At 41.5% G+C, this 17,252-nt stretch overlaps 2 protein-coding genes across 2 annotated transcripts in view; one reads left to right on the forward strand and one right to left on the reverse strand.

Annotated features, from left to right (window-relative positions):
• Nucleotides 1-1,056: 1,056 nt before the first annotated feature.
• LOC311007137 (vesicular inhibitory amino acid transporter-like) lies at nucleotides 1,057-14,450 on the reverse strand (the record flags this gene model as incomplete). The annotated part of the gene is made up of 8 exons (XM_084000225.1): nucleotides 1,057-1,412; nucleotides 2,553-2,715; nucleotides 3,460-3,697; nucleotides 4,735-4,937; nucleotides 5,334-5,460; nucleotides 6,392-6,528; nucleotides 13,150-13,801; nucleotides 14,347-14,450. 8 exons carry the CDS (start codon nucleotides 14,448-14,450, stop codon nucleotides 1,093-1,095), a joined length of 1,944 nt encoding a protein of 647 aa, XP_083856351.1. The 3' UTR covers nucleotides 1,057-1,092.
• A 1,099-nt stretch (nucleotides 14,451-15,549) lies between these two features.
• lama2 (laminin, alpha 2) overlaps nucleotides 15,550-17,252 on the forward strand; it is a 195,573-nt gene continuing 193,870 nt past the window's right edge. Inside the window, exon 1 of the mRNA XM_084000340.1 lies at nucleotides 15,550-15,712. Coding sequence (XP_083856466.1) covers nucleotides 15,646-15,712 — 67 coding nt within the window. The 5' untranslated portion in view covers nucleotides 15,550-15,645. The remainder of the gene's footprint in view (nucleotides 15,713-17,252) is intronic.

Consider the following 17,252-nt stretch of genomic DNA (forward strand, 5'->3'; position numbering starts at 1 on the left):
ATATTAAGGTATCAAAGTGCTAGTGCACAGAGGGATGCACATAGTCTGTGTTCAGAAACTGAGCTTCAAAACGAGCTGTCAGGACTTCTCTAACTTTGTGAGGTCACCACTTTCTGCCACTTTCTACCCGGGGAGCATACATCAGTCCGACTGCCCAAAAGTCCGACAGCTCATTTCTCAGACTACCCATTCTACAGTGTTATGGTTAGGTTTAGGGTAAGGTTAAGGTTAAGGGTTAGGGCTACTTAAGTCGGAGAAGTGGGAAGTCGGACTAATGGACGCAAAAATAAAGAAATGTATGGTCGGAGAAATGGGTAGTCGGACAGACGTCATGCGCCCTTTCTACCCCGCCCACCTGTATTGATGATCTACTATTGCAGTAGTTGTTTTCTCCAAGCGTTTTACCTATCTGCTTTATTTTTTTCAATCACTTAATGGTCAGCCAATCGGAAGAGAGGGTTAGAACTTCCTCACTCCTCATTGGCTGTTTCGGACCTGTTGCCACCAGAGCTCGAGAGTAGCTGAGAGAGGAGGTGAAGAACTACACTAGGGTGGTTAAAGCAGAAGTAAGCGATCCGGTCGTTTTGGCTAACTTCCTGTCAGCGGATGGAGTTAGCAGCCCCCGCCCTCGTCCCTACGTCACCACATTCACGCGCATCCCTTGGCTGCACACACAGAGAGGACCGCCCCTTTATGCCGTTCTCTCTCCTCATTGGATAAAGGTTGTAGGATACAAAGAAAGTTTTCTCCTCGGCTTACAGCAGAGCAGAGTGACTGACAGACCCGTGTTTCAGACCAAACACTCTATATAAGTGATTGCTGTCGGAAGATATAACTATTTAAGACTTATATTAACACAAACATTCCACTTACTTCTGCTTTAACTAAAAAAAGGACGTATCTTCTTATGGAAATAATGAAAAAACAAATAGACAAATACAGTGTAAAATGGGGCCTGTTCTTTTATGCTATTCATCAACTAAATGCAAATATTCACTGATACATTACATTTAGTCCAAAAATTAAAACAAAGGACAATCTGCAGCTGATTAACTTGACCTGTGCACATACTTATCTTTCCATCTTCCCTAACTACAGCCCCTCAATCAGTCTTTTCACTGAACAGATCATACCAGACACACTACAGACGACCCCCAGACTCAATATACCAACATCTATCAGCCGCTCCCTGGCGGTGAGACGCCCCCAGCGTAGCCTGAGGTGAAACAGACAGGGTAGTATGAGCGTCATGGCTGCCCCGGTCACGCTGCCTGTCAAACCCATCAGCAGGGAAAACCTGGGCACCAGCAGCGCCAGCAGGTATGATGTCATCAGCAAGGCGGCGCGGACCAGCAGGGCAGGACGTGACACATCTCGACCTCCATGTTTGGAGCAGAGAGGGACGGCAGAGTCTGGGGACGGAGGGAAGAAGAGAAGTTGAAAGGAGACACAATGCCAGTTTGTGTCGCTCTATTCTGACTTCTCACTGTTTTATAAATGAATCTGTGCCAAGATGTCATGAAATTATGTTTTTCCTTATATATAGCATGTTGGTATTTTAATAAGGTAATAGCCTACTAACATAAACACAATTTACATGAGGAATTGACAACATAATCATCAGGGATTATTTTAAATGGATATTTTTTGCATCATCCAGTGAAACTATTCAGGCATTACATCATATATGGGGAAAAGGAAATGTTGCAATATGATGACTTCATGCGTGTTGACAGTCAATAACCATGAAAAGTTCAACCACGGTGACAAATGTGTTGACTGTCAACAAAGCTGCCCCGATCACTCAGCTCTAAAAATGGAGATAAATGGCAGGGGATATTAACCTAGTTATAGGTTGTATTTTTGACAATTCAATTTGAATGGTTGATTTTATTTTTTACTTTTATTGCTTCATGATTTATGTTTGTCAGTGGAAACCATGCTAACCATTCTCCTTTGTGTCCAGTATATGAATACTTGTGTTCAGGCAATTGATGCAACTTAAGTCAAATCTTTTCATCAAAAGCATTTATATTATCCCCTTTATGAAACTAATTTTGTTAGTTATGAAGCTGAAAGGTGGATGCCAGGGATGTAACATGGGTGTTGTTGTTGTGTTAACTAAACAGACTTTTAAAATAAAGCCAACTGGGAACGACTTCTCTTCTCAGTGACACATTTGTCCCTGTCCCCAGTCTAACCACAGGTCACTGCTGTTGGCTGCTGGTGTAAATGTCAGTATCTTGTTCATGGGCAACTCGACAAAACACCAGGGAGCAAAAATGTCACTGATTCACTTTCTGTTTTTTTTTGTTTTTTTTTCTCACAAAGCATCCATTCAATTTTGAACGGGCCAACTTGTTTCTTCAGGCAGCTTTCTTGGTAGCGACGTGTGATTGAAGGAGAATCAAAAACAGCTTAACCATCAAACCTCAAGAGGGATCGATTTCACCAGTACAAGCTACTGTTAAATTACAGTATTAACCGCACGGCTCATGTTAAGTATGAGGAAGTCTGCGAGACGTTTGAGTGTAACTGAGATGTGTGAGCACCTCTCAGCAGACAGGTGTGCAGGATCTCAGCAGCTGAGTAGAAGGGCAGAGGATAGGACAGCAGGGCTTTGGCCAACAGACACAGGTTGACTAGGGGTCGAAGGTCAGAGGGCAGGTTGTCTGTAATGACCTCACTGGTCTCTGTCCCCCAGGTCAACACGGCCTAATGGAGGAAAGAAAAACAATCAATACAGTCAATCAATCACTATTTGCCTGTCCCTTCTTTGTAATTAGACCAGACGTTTCAGGTGAACAACTTGTTTTGTATCTGTCGTGTTTGTGCTTCTACACTGCCCGTCCAAAAAAAAAGTCACACACTCTAATATTTCGTTGCACCGCCTTTAGCTTTTATTACAGCATGCATTCGCTGTGGCATTGTTTCAATAAGCTTCTGCAATGTCACAACATTTATTTCCGTCCAGAGTTGCATTAATTCTTCAAAGATTCTCATTGGGGTTGAGGTCTGGACTCTGTGGTCACACTGGACCACATTTCTTCCTTGATGATGATGGTTCTCCATTATCCTTCCAGTTTTTAATAATGTATTGGACACTTGTTAATCCAATTTTAGTGTCTCTGCAATCTCCCTAGATGTTCTATTTGCTTGATGCCAATAATTTGACCCTTCTGAAACAAATTAACATCCTCTCCACAACCACAAGATGTGTTTTCCATGGTTGTTTAAGAAATGAGACTGCAGTTAGGGTTAAAATAAGTTGTTCCCAGCTGAACCATAATTATTCATCCATACAGTAATTATCCAATGAGAGGCTCTTACCTATTAGCTGAGTTAAATCCAAGTGGTGACTTCTTTTTTGGCCGGGCAGTCAGTGTATGTATCAGCACGTGTAAATCAGCACCACAGGTGACCAGCTGCACCTATATGATAAATATGAAACCAACTAACCAGTAAAGAAAACATAGTTTTCATGATGCAGGCAGCACCATGAGTCCAACCCAGCATTGCATTGAACTGCCCTCTGTCCTCCATGCTGCCCTCTAGAGGAGGCAGGAAGATCTGTGAGGTGTAGGAGAAGATGATGACGCCCACAGAGACGAGGAAGTCCTCCGGGTCCACGGACAGAGACAGGGAGGACCAGGCCCAGCTGCTGGCTCGACTCAGACAGTAGAGCATCACCAACAGGCTGAGAGACCAAAGAGGAGAGAAATTAGAAAAGATGATGCTCTAATTGTGGAATAATGGAGAAAACAACTCATTTATTAATGATTAATTCTAATCCGACATAAAGATGTACTAGGGAAATGGCACAAGAAATAAATCAACTGTAGAAGATAACAAACAAAGCAAGCAATGAAAAAAACATAACACTTTCTGATAAAGTGAAGGATTAAATATTTGTGTATGGTTTAGAAATAATTCAACCATTTAAATGCCATCTCAGTTTGTGACTGTGTCAAAGCTGATGCGGCTCATACTGGGTTGACCTCATGGAGCTTCATGTTTTTTCAACGAGAGGGATGTTTTTTTTCTGAATAAAATGGGAAACATAATCCTTAATCTGTAATTGCAGGACTGGAAGCATTTACTTCATGTTTTGTTGTTTTTTATGTGGAAATGATCCACAAGCCAAATCTTAAATGTTGCCACAAATTCAAAATTTGAGGTTTTAAATTTGAAAAGGAAATACATAACAGTAATAACTGATGTCCTATTGCGTGTTTTGATCATTTTTTCCTCCTCAAAACTAGTTAAATGTTGTGTTTACCATTTACCACACCACATCCATTATATGTGCATGCATGCAACACTATTTTGGAGAGTGGGATTTATTTTCTTCCAAAAATAAATGAAAGCAGCAGAGCGAAAATGTCCAGAATAAATATTTTTCTCTCTGCTTCAATCTGGTATTATCAGAGAAGTTAATGTGTATGTGCACAGGACCAAGGAGATCAAAGGAGCTCCAGAGGCCAGTTCCATTTCCCTTGTCTCGTGAAGGCACCTGGCATTAGAAATAAATCAATCACGCAGCAGCGGCGACAGCGTGAAGCAGGTGGGAGCAGACGACTCCACCGGCAGCTGCTGCATAATGATCACGGGAGTGTGAGAATGAGCAGAGATTATAAAGACCGCCATGCTGTCTTTGATTTGACACGATAGGTGTGTGTGTGTGTCAGCTGGTGCCGATCAGCTGACGAGCGCCGGGTTTATTTATCCAATCACCTGATCAGTATGTGAGCCAGGGAGCAGAGCAGGCTGAGGGTGGAGACTGGTCTGAGATCAGTCAGCAGCAGGCAGGGCAGCAGGAACACCAGTGAGAAAAGAGAGCACACTGATCTGGGAGCAGCCAGTCCTGACAGACTGTCAGACAACAGGCTGGTGGAGACGACCAGATACAGAGTGCAGGTCATCATCAGTTCAATGACCTGGGAAAACAGAGAGAGGGAGAGGCGTTCACTGACTGTACACTTGTGGGAAAGAAGAGATATTTCCTTTTACCTCTCCTCATCTATAATATAAATCTTCAATCGGAAAAATGCTGTTGGAGGATCCAGACAAGTTAAAATGCCTTCATGGGATTAAATCCCAAAATCATAGTTTTTCAATGCAGCGATCTGAAAGAATGATGAAATTCCACAGGTTTCAGTGCAATGCGATGAATGAAGGGTCTCTCCGAGTCTAAAACAAACACTCTCTGAAGAGACAGAGTGATCCACAACACGTCAACTTACTGTCACTTCAAAATAAAGTCTCAATTCTCACTTTGTAAACATGCACAGACTGATTTACAGAATAGTTGTCTGTTATGTGTGTGTGTTAACCTGAGCCACATTAACCATCCACCCTCCCAGTCCAGGCCAGTTGGGCCACAGTCCTTTGCAGCAGGCCTCCACCACGTCCTGGTAGCTGTGTCGCACTCTGACCTTTGACACCGAGCCAGACCCCCCGCTGAAATACACAAACAACGACAAAACATATTGATTTTTCCAGTGCTCTCCAGGGATTTATTTGAACTCATACTCCAATGCATTGACCTAATCTGACTGTGATTTGTTTTCACTGTCAAGGTAATTTCTTTTCAAACATAGTGACATAAACTGAACATGCATCTACATAAGAAGACAGATATGCACACAATCTTATGATATCATTTTTTTTCTCTTGAATATAAGTATAAAAATACACAAACAGAACATAGCATTTGGAAAAATAAACTAAGACTAAACAAACCAGTACCACACTGGATGGGTTTGGATCCACCTGTCCTGTCAAGCTTGTCTAGAATTGTATTTGTCGGTGTATTTTTGAGTGCACTCAGTCGTAACTTGATATTAAATCCTCTTTTTTTTCCCAGTGCGTAAGAAGCAATTTCTTTGCAACAATGAGTTTGTAAGACAGAAAACAGTGTTGCATTGTTTTGTTTTTTAGGTCATCAGTTATACCTTGAATGATTGGATTTTGGTTCCAACCATATTTGAAGTATTTGGGATGTGAAACTGAAGATAGCGAGTGTCTCCTAACATAATTCAACTGAAAACCTTTGAGGCAAGAGTAAACATAAACCACAAAGTGCTGCACAACATAACATTGTCACTTTTTTTTTTTTTTTTTGGATGACTCCAAAAAACTCTCCATTCTGTGCACATGTTGAGCTTAAATTCCCCTGAAGTGTCTGCAGGAACTAGATAAGTGTGAGAATGACTCTGCTGTCAGGAGTAATGGTCACCATCGTGCTCTTTGGAGAGCGCAGAGCAAAAGTGTCACAACGACAGAGACGGAGTTCAGACATTTTTTCTTTGAGCATCTCTGCTCTCTGTGTGCTTTTATGTAATAAATCGGCGGCCTGATGATGAGGTAATACTGTAATAGGGAACTCCACCTTTGATGCTCTTCATACAGACAGGCCACCAGGATCCTCCCGGTGTGGTTACAGACCCAGGCTGACAGGACCAACAGAACCAGACCCACATAACCAGACTGGACCAGAGCGAAGGGCAAACCCAGAACAAAGATGCCCTGAGAGAAGAAGAAGAGGAAACAGAGCAAACATGAGGGGACCATCATGTGACCATCATTATGGGAGCTTCACTCGCTGCAGAACTGGACTGGTTTCCTCATTTCTTGTGTTTGCAACTCCAATCAGGAGAGACTAATAGGTTGAACAGAGCTTGACAGTTTTATTGTGAACAGAAGGAACAGGCTTTGGTGCTTAGACCCTGGCAGGAAGTGGGTGACCATGGGGAACGGTCTATAGGAGTGAGGCGCTTCCTATAAGAGGAAACCTCCCGTTCTTGGAGCCAACACAGTGATGAGGAATGAAGCTGGGCACGTGTCCATGAGAGACTGAACTTCTCATGGGATGGTTTGATTGGAGATGGTGAGTCAGTCAGTCATGGTGGAGGTGTGAGTGAGGTTTGACAGCTCACGAGTGATTGGCTACAGGCCACTGTGCCAGGTTGTGATTGGATGAGGACCAGAATGAGCAGGTTGAGCTTAGCGATGTTGGCAAATGTGGTTGTGACTTTGCAGCAATGTAGCCAAGTCCAAACAAACACAACAGAAGAGCTCCAGGCCTCTAGGGGGAGCTCTACGTGGAACACCCATAGACTGCATATGAGCATGCTAATGCTTGCTATAAGAAAAAAAGAAAAAAAGAACTCAATTCACCAAACTGTTCTTTCTTCCTTTGGTCCAAGGTCAAAGACCAAAGGTCAAGCTATAGGTAGCTTCTCCCAAGGGCGTAGATCGGACTACTGGCCTGGAGAACTTTTCTTTTGTTGTTGCATAATTTCTCTATTTTTGCAGGGTGTTTGCTGTTAATGTGTTTGTTTTGGCTTCCTGCAGCATATAATTTTTCATTTCCAGCACAATTCTGTTGGTGATTTGTTTTGTATTTTCACATGTATTATCGAATCCCACTTTGGAGCTCGCTTCGCCTAATGAAAGCATTTTGGACCATTTCTGTCAGCCATTATCAGCCACTCTAAAAAAGGCATATGTGAGGACACAGTATCCCTGATTGAACTTTCCTATCTGTACAAAAAAAAAAAAAAAAAAAGGTTGAGGGAAAAATGTAAGAATCAGAAAAAGTATAATGGATAAAAAAAAAAGTTGAAAATGATGTGCAGTATATTAAATGTCAAAGCGTATAATTGCTTGGCATGTACCGTAGAGAAGGTGCACTCATCAAGGAACCGATAACTTCCCTATATAGCAACGAGCTCAGACTAAAAATCTTCTGTAAAGGTCAAAGTCCAGTGTGTCCTGACCTAACACAGTGGTGAAAAACTGCTGAGCCAGCAAAACTCTTGGGCTGTGCCATTTTTGAGTATATATATAGTATATATTATATTTTTTTTTTCTTAAGTCAAATGTACAGTATAGGCTGCAAAGAAGTCTTCTTTATCTCTTACAATGGAGACAATGAGTTGCTTATACACAGTTATAATTTGTTTCTGTAAGATTTATGTCAAAATTCAGAAACGTCGAAATGTGGAAAAGAGAGAATAAGGACGACAGCTGAAGAGGGGAGGGAGAGAAAAGAGAAGAAAGGCCCCGTTCATGGTTGGATGATGAGGAGGCGAGGAGGAGAGCGCTGGCACGACGCCTGGAGAGTTCGAGGATGCAGGAGACCAGCAGGAGCAGAAGGAGGAGAGGAGTCGGGCTTTGGCCCGTCACCAAGGGAAAACGTCGGCGACTGCCAGGGAGAGAGGCGAGAAGGAGGAGAGGGGATGGAGATAAAAGAGGGAGGCGAGAGAAGAAGAGCACAGAGGAGGAGAGGTAAACAGAGAGAGGAGACGGAGGATGGAGAGGTGCGACCTCACGGTTAGAGAGCAGGAGGTGGAAGGAGGAAGAGGAGGAGGAGGAGGAGGAGGAGAGAGGAGGAGATCACAGGAGACAGCAAGCTCCTTTGATGGAGCTGCTGTGTTTTGAATGTTGGAACATGGAGATACAGAGGCTCAGTGAGAGAGATGTGGAAGCACATCATAGACGGCAGACACAAACACACACTGTGGATGCATAAACAGACAAGCACACATTCTCTCTCTTTCAAGTTACTATTTTGTAACTGGTGTCTGTTAGGCATATGCTGATGGAGCTTTGATGTTCAAATGGAGCTGCTGGGGATGAAAGCATTTTGAGAGAAATCTGACGCTCAAGTATCGGATTTCATCTCCCCTCTCCCTCTCTCTCTCTCTCCCTCTCTCTCTGCACTTCTCTTTTTCTCTGTGGTTTTGCCAGCTAATTCCTCATTGGTTACTCCGAGCACAACCTGAACCAGCTCCCAATCACAAAGGGGGTACAATCAGGGAGGAAAGAAATTCCTGATTGGCTTTGAAGAAGAAGACGGAGGGGAAAAAAAGGATGATTCTTTCGCAGCTCCATCTGTCACAGCCCGACCCCCAAAGACACCTTTAAATTCTGCTTACTATGCCATGTTGACCGAGCACACACATGCACTTTTATTTCTTACATACTTTAATATCGGCCACTGAGCTGGAAAAAAAAAAGAAAAAAGATATTTACATATTCACTTCTCCTGTCTGGACTTCCTTCCCAGGTGGAAGAATTCAACTACTGCCCTCGAGGTCATGCACAATATTTTATGCAAGCACATGCCCCGTGCACAAAGAGTGATAGAGAAATGTCTCTCTCCACCATGAGGGGATTAGAGGGGGAGCGGGCCCGAGCAGAAACAGGCAGGTTTGACATTTAAATAACCTGAGGAGACTTCTTTTTTTGTTTCAGCTGTAACAAATGCTGAACTGCTGAGATGAACTGAAGTTGGTTTATGAAATCATCATATTAATAAAAATGGAGATGTCGGTGTCTGTCGCTGATCATGATCATTAAAGAAAGATTCACTGTGAGGTTTATGATGATGTCAAAGCTGCATTTTTTTTTTTTTTTTTTTTACTTTACTTTACTGGTCGAGATGACATCAGTACGGTGGCCATGAGGGCTCAACATATGCACACGGATGAAACAGGAGAAGACACAGAGAACACCTTTATCAACTTGGCAACACATGCACTTGAAATGAATCAATATCCCTGATAATAACATGTTTCCAGGGGACACAAATAAGTGTTGCACACTCATTGTTCAATGGTTTTAACTTCAGAAATCAGTTGTGTGCAAAATCACTCACTCACAAATCAAATTCAAAACTCTTCACTTTTCTCAATACTGTTACTGGCCGTAAGTGTTAAGTGTTAGTGCAATGCATGATGGTCTATATCACTTTTCATCATGCATTGCGGGATATTACAATACTGGGGACATTTGCACAGCAACGTAATCGTTGACTGTACAGGGAGTAAGGAGTGATTTTAGATTACTCCGTTTTTTGTGTGTTTTTTTTCAACACACAAGTTGACAAAGAAATGATTCATCAAGAGAAAATCAGCCTTCAGCTTTTCTGACGCTTGATTAAAATGCCAAACATTTAATATTAGTGTTACATTAATATGAGAATTTGACACGTTTCTTTTCATCGTATGAGAATAAGTTGAATATTCGATCTGTTGGTTGGACAAAAGTCATAATCGAAACAGTTAGGTCACGCTAGCTGGGCCATGGACACTTGGTTATTTATTTATTTATTTATTTATTTATATATTTATTCATTGTGTATTTTCTGTTTTCTAACATTTGAGAGACTGAATTATTATTTGGATCAATATGAAAAACATGCAGCTTATTCAAATGAATTCAGCCAGAAACTAGGTTTTATGTAGATTTTTAATGGGCGCTGCAAACTGAATATTTATAGATCAAAACAATGATCAATTACACGACAACACAATTGGCTCTGGATGACATTCTACTAATATTTCTATTGAGGATAACAGTGGTGGTGTTGAATTTGAAGAAGTGTAGCCTACTTTTTTATGTTTATTTTTTTAAACACATAAACCTGCAGCTTTTACTCACTCAAACATTTTCTTATGTGAGTCTTGGGAGGAATTTGGCAGCGTGATGAACCAAATAACTTCTGACAGCAATCTCTCCAAAACAAATTGGGGACATTCTTTATTTCCCTACGGCTTGAGTTGGGATTTTAAAAAAAAATCACATTTCACAACTTTCGAAGCAGTTCAAGGTAAAAATGAAGCTCACAAACAGACGGCGCCACAGTCGTAGGCAGTTAAATTAATATCTGTCTCTTTTTTTTCAGTATCAAAGACAAAAGGTCGACGTCTCAAATCTATGACGAGGACAAACACACTGGAGTGGCCTCATTAATAATCAGTTTGGAATTCAAACTGGCTTTCATAATATTCCCAAATCAGGAGCCTCAAGAGTGAAAGATGTTTTCTCTTTTTTGTGCATTTTTGGCAGCAAATTTGCTTTCCAATAAAAACTTTATTAAGCTGGCAGACAGTCAGTTATATTGGCATCAATAAACCACAATCGGAAAATACATATTTTCTTGTTAGCCTTGATAGGAGATAGCACTGCTGATCTTTTTTTTTGTTTTTTTCCATTATTAATACATCTGTTAGCCCCTTTAACAAATAGATCTGCCATTATGACACTGTAGGTGTTTATACCTGGACACATTCTGCATCTTTTATCCTTCCCTTATGGTCATCCATCATTGTCTGAGGTTATGAACACTTCGAGCATGTACTGTTTCATCACCTCTAATGAGAAGACTTCCTTATTTTTTGCTCTGTTAGTCATGCAGGTGTCACTTTAACCTCAACCAAAGGGATTAGTGAGTGTGGTTAACAGTGCGCTGCAGGTAATGAATAACCTATAAAACATTAACCAACCCAATAGTCTCAGAAAGGAGGTGATACGTGCTGAAGGAAAATACAGGAGCTATTCAAATCGAATATAAATCGACAATTTAAATCTGTAATATGCAAAATATCACCGTCTCATTTTTCATTACAGACCAACCCTCCTGGCACAGAAACTTGGTCTCTATTGAAAAGTGATAGAAAAAAGTCTTGGCACTCAGATTGAGAGACTAGCATCAATAAACTGAGCACAAATGCTGGTTTATCTACTAAATATCATGTGTCTACTGTATGTGTGTGTGTGTGTGTGTGTGTGTGTGTGTGTGTGTGTGTGTGTGTGTGTGTGTGTGTGTGTGTGTGTGTGTGTTTATGCTCTGACAACAGTGTCAGTGTTTACAACAATGTGACGCAAAAAAGCATTTGATGTAAATTCACCTCATTTCCTGGAGGAATATGTTTGCTTGCACGTGTCTTCATTTGTCAGCATCTCTGTGTGTGTGTACAAGTGTGTGTGTGATTGCATGCACACTGTTTTGATACCCTGATGTCATAATGTATTCTCTATGGACCCAGTGACGCTGTTAATTACACTACAGTTATTCAGTGAAAGAACACATTAACATGAGTGCGGCGGCTGAATACGGCTCAGCATTTTACAGCATAATAAGCTATTAGCATTACTGCCACGAGGACACACTGTGACCGGGAGCTTTTCTTTTGTTAAAACGATTTGATTCACACACTTCATTTGATTATGAAGACCGGGGAGTGCCTGACAAACAGCCTGCAAGACCACAAAGCATTGTTTGGTAATATTAAAACACAATGGGAAGCGGATTAAATGGTCTGCAAGCTTAATGCTTTTTGACTGTAGTGTGCAGCCTGGCACCTAAACAGCTGTCAATTTTATTTAGCATTTGTCTACAGTCTACAGGGGCAGATTTAGCAGGAAAAAAGGAAGACAACATGACCAAAATAAAGTAACTTCTTACTTTTATCTCTTGAAAGAAAACAGAAGTTCAACAGATGATTCAATATCTGAAACAAGGAACATCTGCACCTCACAGCTGGAGCAAATCATAGAGGTGACTCAGTTCACTGTCATGGTTTAGGTATGCTGAGTAGGTCTCAAATCCGTGCAAAAACATTCCTCCTACTGGATACATTACATTCATTTGGTTTGTACGGAAGCCCTAAGCTGCCATATATTACATTACATTTTATTTCCAAGATAAACAGGATCTTTTTTTTTTCTAGATCTTGAGAAAAATGAAGCTATGTTGTCCTCAGATAATGATATGATTGACTGGAGATGATAGAGTAACAAAAGGAAACAGGCTTTACATTAAAGGTAACATCGTTCAGTGCATCATGTATCTCTTCAATTGAGGCCTGACAAGCTAACACGGCTTTATACCTTACTATAGGCAGTATACGTACAGTACACATATGTATCATCTAAGACAAAGTTAGAGAGGCTTCAGCTTTATTGGCCATGCAATCTTAGAGATCAAAACCCTTGTCATCTCCAAGGATACGGGATGATGATGGGAATTTGTTTGGCTGCTTAGGGCTTCTATAGGACATTGGGGCTTATGTCCAACATAATGTGCAGGTTATGCATGTTTGTCAAACCTAAACGCCAAAACAATCTCCCCAAACCCTAACCAGGCTTGTGTCACATGTGTTAAACATGTTTCCCCTCATTTTAACATGTCAGGGGCAATTTGAGGCCTTGCCAAATGAAACAGATGAAAAACATTTAGTGACATCACATGAAGAGTATGGAAATGTATTTAAAACCTTTGTAATGGTCCTTTAGATTAAAAATATGAATGTTACTATATTTGTTATTCCTACATGCACATATTCTGTGTGGATGTACCTGTATAGCGTTTGTTACATTCCAGCCGGCCTCCCAGGCTGTGATGGTGGGAGTTGGATTCAAACCAGCGGTGCCAGCAGCACTGTGGCTCTGACATGGATCAGCCAAACTCATCCTTGTTCTCTCTTCTTCAAGGTGGGCATCGAGTTGGTGAATCCCCTCCGCCGTTTCCCTTTCTTCCCCTGTCTCCTCTCCATCCTCACAGAGTCTCTGCTTTTGTGTAATCCCTTTATATTTCCCAGCCAGCCTGTGGGATCTGCTCTGGTTGCCCACCGTCTCGTCAGCCGGCACCTCAGAGGATCTTTTCCCTTTGCCATGATGAGCACTTGTGGTATTTTTGAACCAGGGCGAGTCTGAGGAAGGGGAAACCGCTGATGTAACGGTGACGGTCCTGGGTCCAGTGGAGATCACAGTAGCTCTGGTCTCTTTGAAAGCTGGACTACCATGGCTGCTGGATGCTGACAGGTCAGGAGCTGCTCCGGTGTCTTGCTCGGTCAGAGACGAGCCGCTCTGTCTACATGAGGTGTTGTTTGTTCTGGTGTTGTAAGTGCCTGTGATGTGGTCAAACGGTAATCTATTGTCCTCAGCGTGGCTTCTGCTTAGTTCATCGCTGTGGGTCAGAACCAGCATCTCTTCTTCCTCCTGAAAGAACCTGCTGATCAAAACCACTGTGTTACACTCTGAGATAATAACATCTGAGCCCTCAACACTGTCTTTTCCTCCAGATCAAGGTCTGTGAAAATGTGAACTGAGCTTCTCAGTCATTTCTTCTACTGTGTTGATGGAGTTGAAAAATGGTATTCAACTTTATCAGAAGTAAGTTATAAATTATATTTTATGAAAATGTTAAACTTGCAAATACTGTAGCTTGTAATGTACCCTTTTTTTTTAAACCACACTCCTAAAAAAGGTACGATACTTTTTTCATTAAAAATGCATCAAATATTTTATATTAAAATATCATATACATTTTGTCTTCTATGTTTGTGTAACTATGTATATAATTATCTTTATTTTTATCGTTATTTATTCATTTTTAAATCTTACCCTGTACTTATTCTCTATTTTTTGAGCAACTGTAACTGTGATCCCCATGGAAATCATTAAAGTTTTCAGATTTTTTTTTACATGAATAAATTGCCTAAATCAATATTATGGTAAATCTAGAAAATGAACAATTCTGGAGATGTGACTCACCTTGACGTCCAGTCCAGGTGTATCCTCGACGCTGCCCAGCCCCACAGAGACCCAGCAGCCCGGCCAGGCTGCCCGAGGCTCTGAGCCCAGTGAGGAGAGCCCATCTTCAGCCCGACTGTCTCCAGAGTCAGCCTCTGCCCTCTGGAGGTCTCAGACTTTGGAGGAACTGCACTGAGACTGGACCCATAAACACAAAAATGTCGTAAGCACACCTGCATAACTTCACACTTGCACAGGTGTGTGAAGTGATTGACAAGCTGATGAGCTGTAACATTATAATATGGCAGTGTTTTGGTAAACAGCTATAATGACCTGCATGGTAGATAAACATAGGGGAAGTAATGGAGGGCACAAAACACTCACTTTGACAGGCTTTTATATATATATAAAACAAACTTACATTACATAGCAACAATGCTATAGTTATTAAAATGTAACTTTTATCACTGGTTGCTCTCAGAGAAATTAGTGTAACTTTGAATCTCTTCATTAGCCTACATTACTGACCACATCAAGTTTTGCCCCAGACTGTGGTGAGTTGTACAGAGCAGCAGGAGGAGCCATAGAACAGAGGAGCCTGAAACAGGGTGGACTCAACTTGGACCAAAAAACTTCTGTCCTCCCCTCCCCTGCCCTCCTCTCCTCTCCTCACTTCTCATTCATGCCTGTTGTATCCACAGCTGTGGACTCTCATTTGTGTCACTGATTCACTCCATGTTTTCATATTCTATGAAGGCAGATGACACTTTTTGTCACTAGTTTGTCAGTAGATATGCTACTTTGAACCTTGGACTGGAATCTATCTATCTATCTATCTATCTATCTATCTATCTATCTATCTATCTATCTATCTATCTATCTATCTATCTATCTATCTATCTATCTATCTATCTATCTATCTATCTATCTATCTATCTATCTATCTATCTAATCTAATCTAATAAATAAATAAATAAATAAAAAACTGGTAGAAAATTATAAAAAATAACAATAAAAACGCCAAAACAATGGCAAAAACAATAAAAACAACAACAATATATTGTATCCCCCTTTTGCAAATGAGAGAAGGAGGAGAGAAGAGAGGAAGAGGAGGAGAAGAAGGAGGAGTATCCGCACAGAGAGGGAGAGTTTGGATCAACTTCTGCTCAACTTTTTTTTCCCTTACCCCCTCTGTGCCATTTAACTCATCACAGAGCCGCGCGAGAGGAGGACCGCGCGAGGCCAGAGGAGGACTACAGTAGCTGCACGCGCGCGGCTGGCACGTTTGTAATCTTGTAGAAAGTGAAAAGTTGCTCCGCGATGAGGAGGCTCCTGCTCGCGCTGTTTGTGGCTCTGCTGTGGCGGTGGTGCCGCGGCCAGCAGAGAGGTGAGTCCCTGGGAGGGAGGGAGACTGATCGATGTGATTGGGAATCGATACACCGACACAGGGAGGCTCATTCACCGGTGGGACAGCTCACTCAGGACGGCTACCGCTGCTGTTGCTGCTGCTAGTCCCCATTAATAAGCTAGTCAGGTTAACTAGCATACACCTTTGACCCAATCTAGCTAAACCTGCAAGAAAAACACCATTAATGATACTTTACACTGTTACAGTCACAAAGTTGTTGAAAAACAAGTGAAAAAATACAAAACACAGATGTTAGTTTGAGTGACAGCTGAGCTGAAATGTTTGACAATCACTTTGGAGATGTTTTGGCTTGTTTGTTTTGTTGTTTGTGATTGAAAGACTTGGAGACACATTGAGAATCATCTGCGGTCAGGCTAATGCTCATATTAGCTGATATTTTTAGACTCATAAATCAAATTAAGGGTTTGGATTTCAGCTTGACATTCCCTGACATAGCTGTCTACAACACACATGTAGCTAGGTGTCACTGGGCTGCACTTTGCTGTGGTTAATGCTCAGCCAACAATTGTGTGCACTTCACTGTCTTTTAGTTTCCTCAAATAATGTGCACCCCCCGGGGAGTCTAGCTTTTCACTCTGTTGCATAACTCCAGTGGATTCACAGAGCAAACTGTGCACATGATACGCTGGCTCTGTTGCACATCATCTGATGACTGCCATGATTCAGTTTGTAAATGATTATATTGTAGGCAATCAACAACTTGTGCATATTCGACTTTGACAGTGTTCAGTAATGGTTTTGGATTATTTATTTGCATTGATGTCTCTATAGTAAAATGTATAGTGAGAAGGTGTTCTGCTGCAGTGGTGTTTCTGTGATGGATCTCATGCTCTGCTCCAATGTCGGATCAGACAACACACCTTTTTTTGTCTTTCACAATGGTCAACATGTCAGATTAAACAATCACAGTCAGTGGCATACATTCTTGCCATCAGGGAAGTGTAACAAGAAGCTGCCAATCATTGGCTACTGTGATGCTATAGCGGTTGAAAAAACAGTTGTGGAGTCTATGGACTGTCCTTCAGAGAGAACTTGACATAACGTTGTATATCATATACATTTAACGATGTATTTGTGTCATTTTATCTGTCAGAGACAAGAGATTAGGGGTTACAGGTTGCGTGTTTGTGTCCAGTGCCGCCGAGACGAGAGCTGGGACACCGGGCCGGAGGTGCTGATCTTGCTGGTTTTTGGCCAAGAGACTTAGGTGGAAGACAGAGAGCCTCCATTCTCCCTGTAACAAGTCATTTAACCATCACAATTACTCAAAAGCTGTTTAAATAGGGTAAAAATTTGGCACAGTTCATCTTTAATTTATGTTGTGTACACGAAGCGTGCAAACATACCTTCTCTGTGTCTAAACAATGTGTCTCTGTCATCCTATTGGTCAACACTAAGGTTCACGTGGTAGGAGATGTCAAACAGAGAAATCCCCAAAATTCTAACATGCTAGACTTTTGGTCGGGGAGTGTCCTAGATGCAAAATCACTGTTCTTCA

The sequence above is a fragment of the Trachurus trachurus genome, assembly GCF_905171665.1.
Source record: "Trachurus trachurus genome assembly, chromosome: 24".
In the NCBI taxonomy this organism is placed as follows: domain Eukaryota; kingdom Metazoa; phylum Chordata; class Actinopteri; order Carangiformes; family Carangidae; genus Trachurus; species Trachurus trachurus.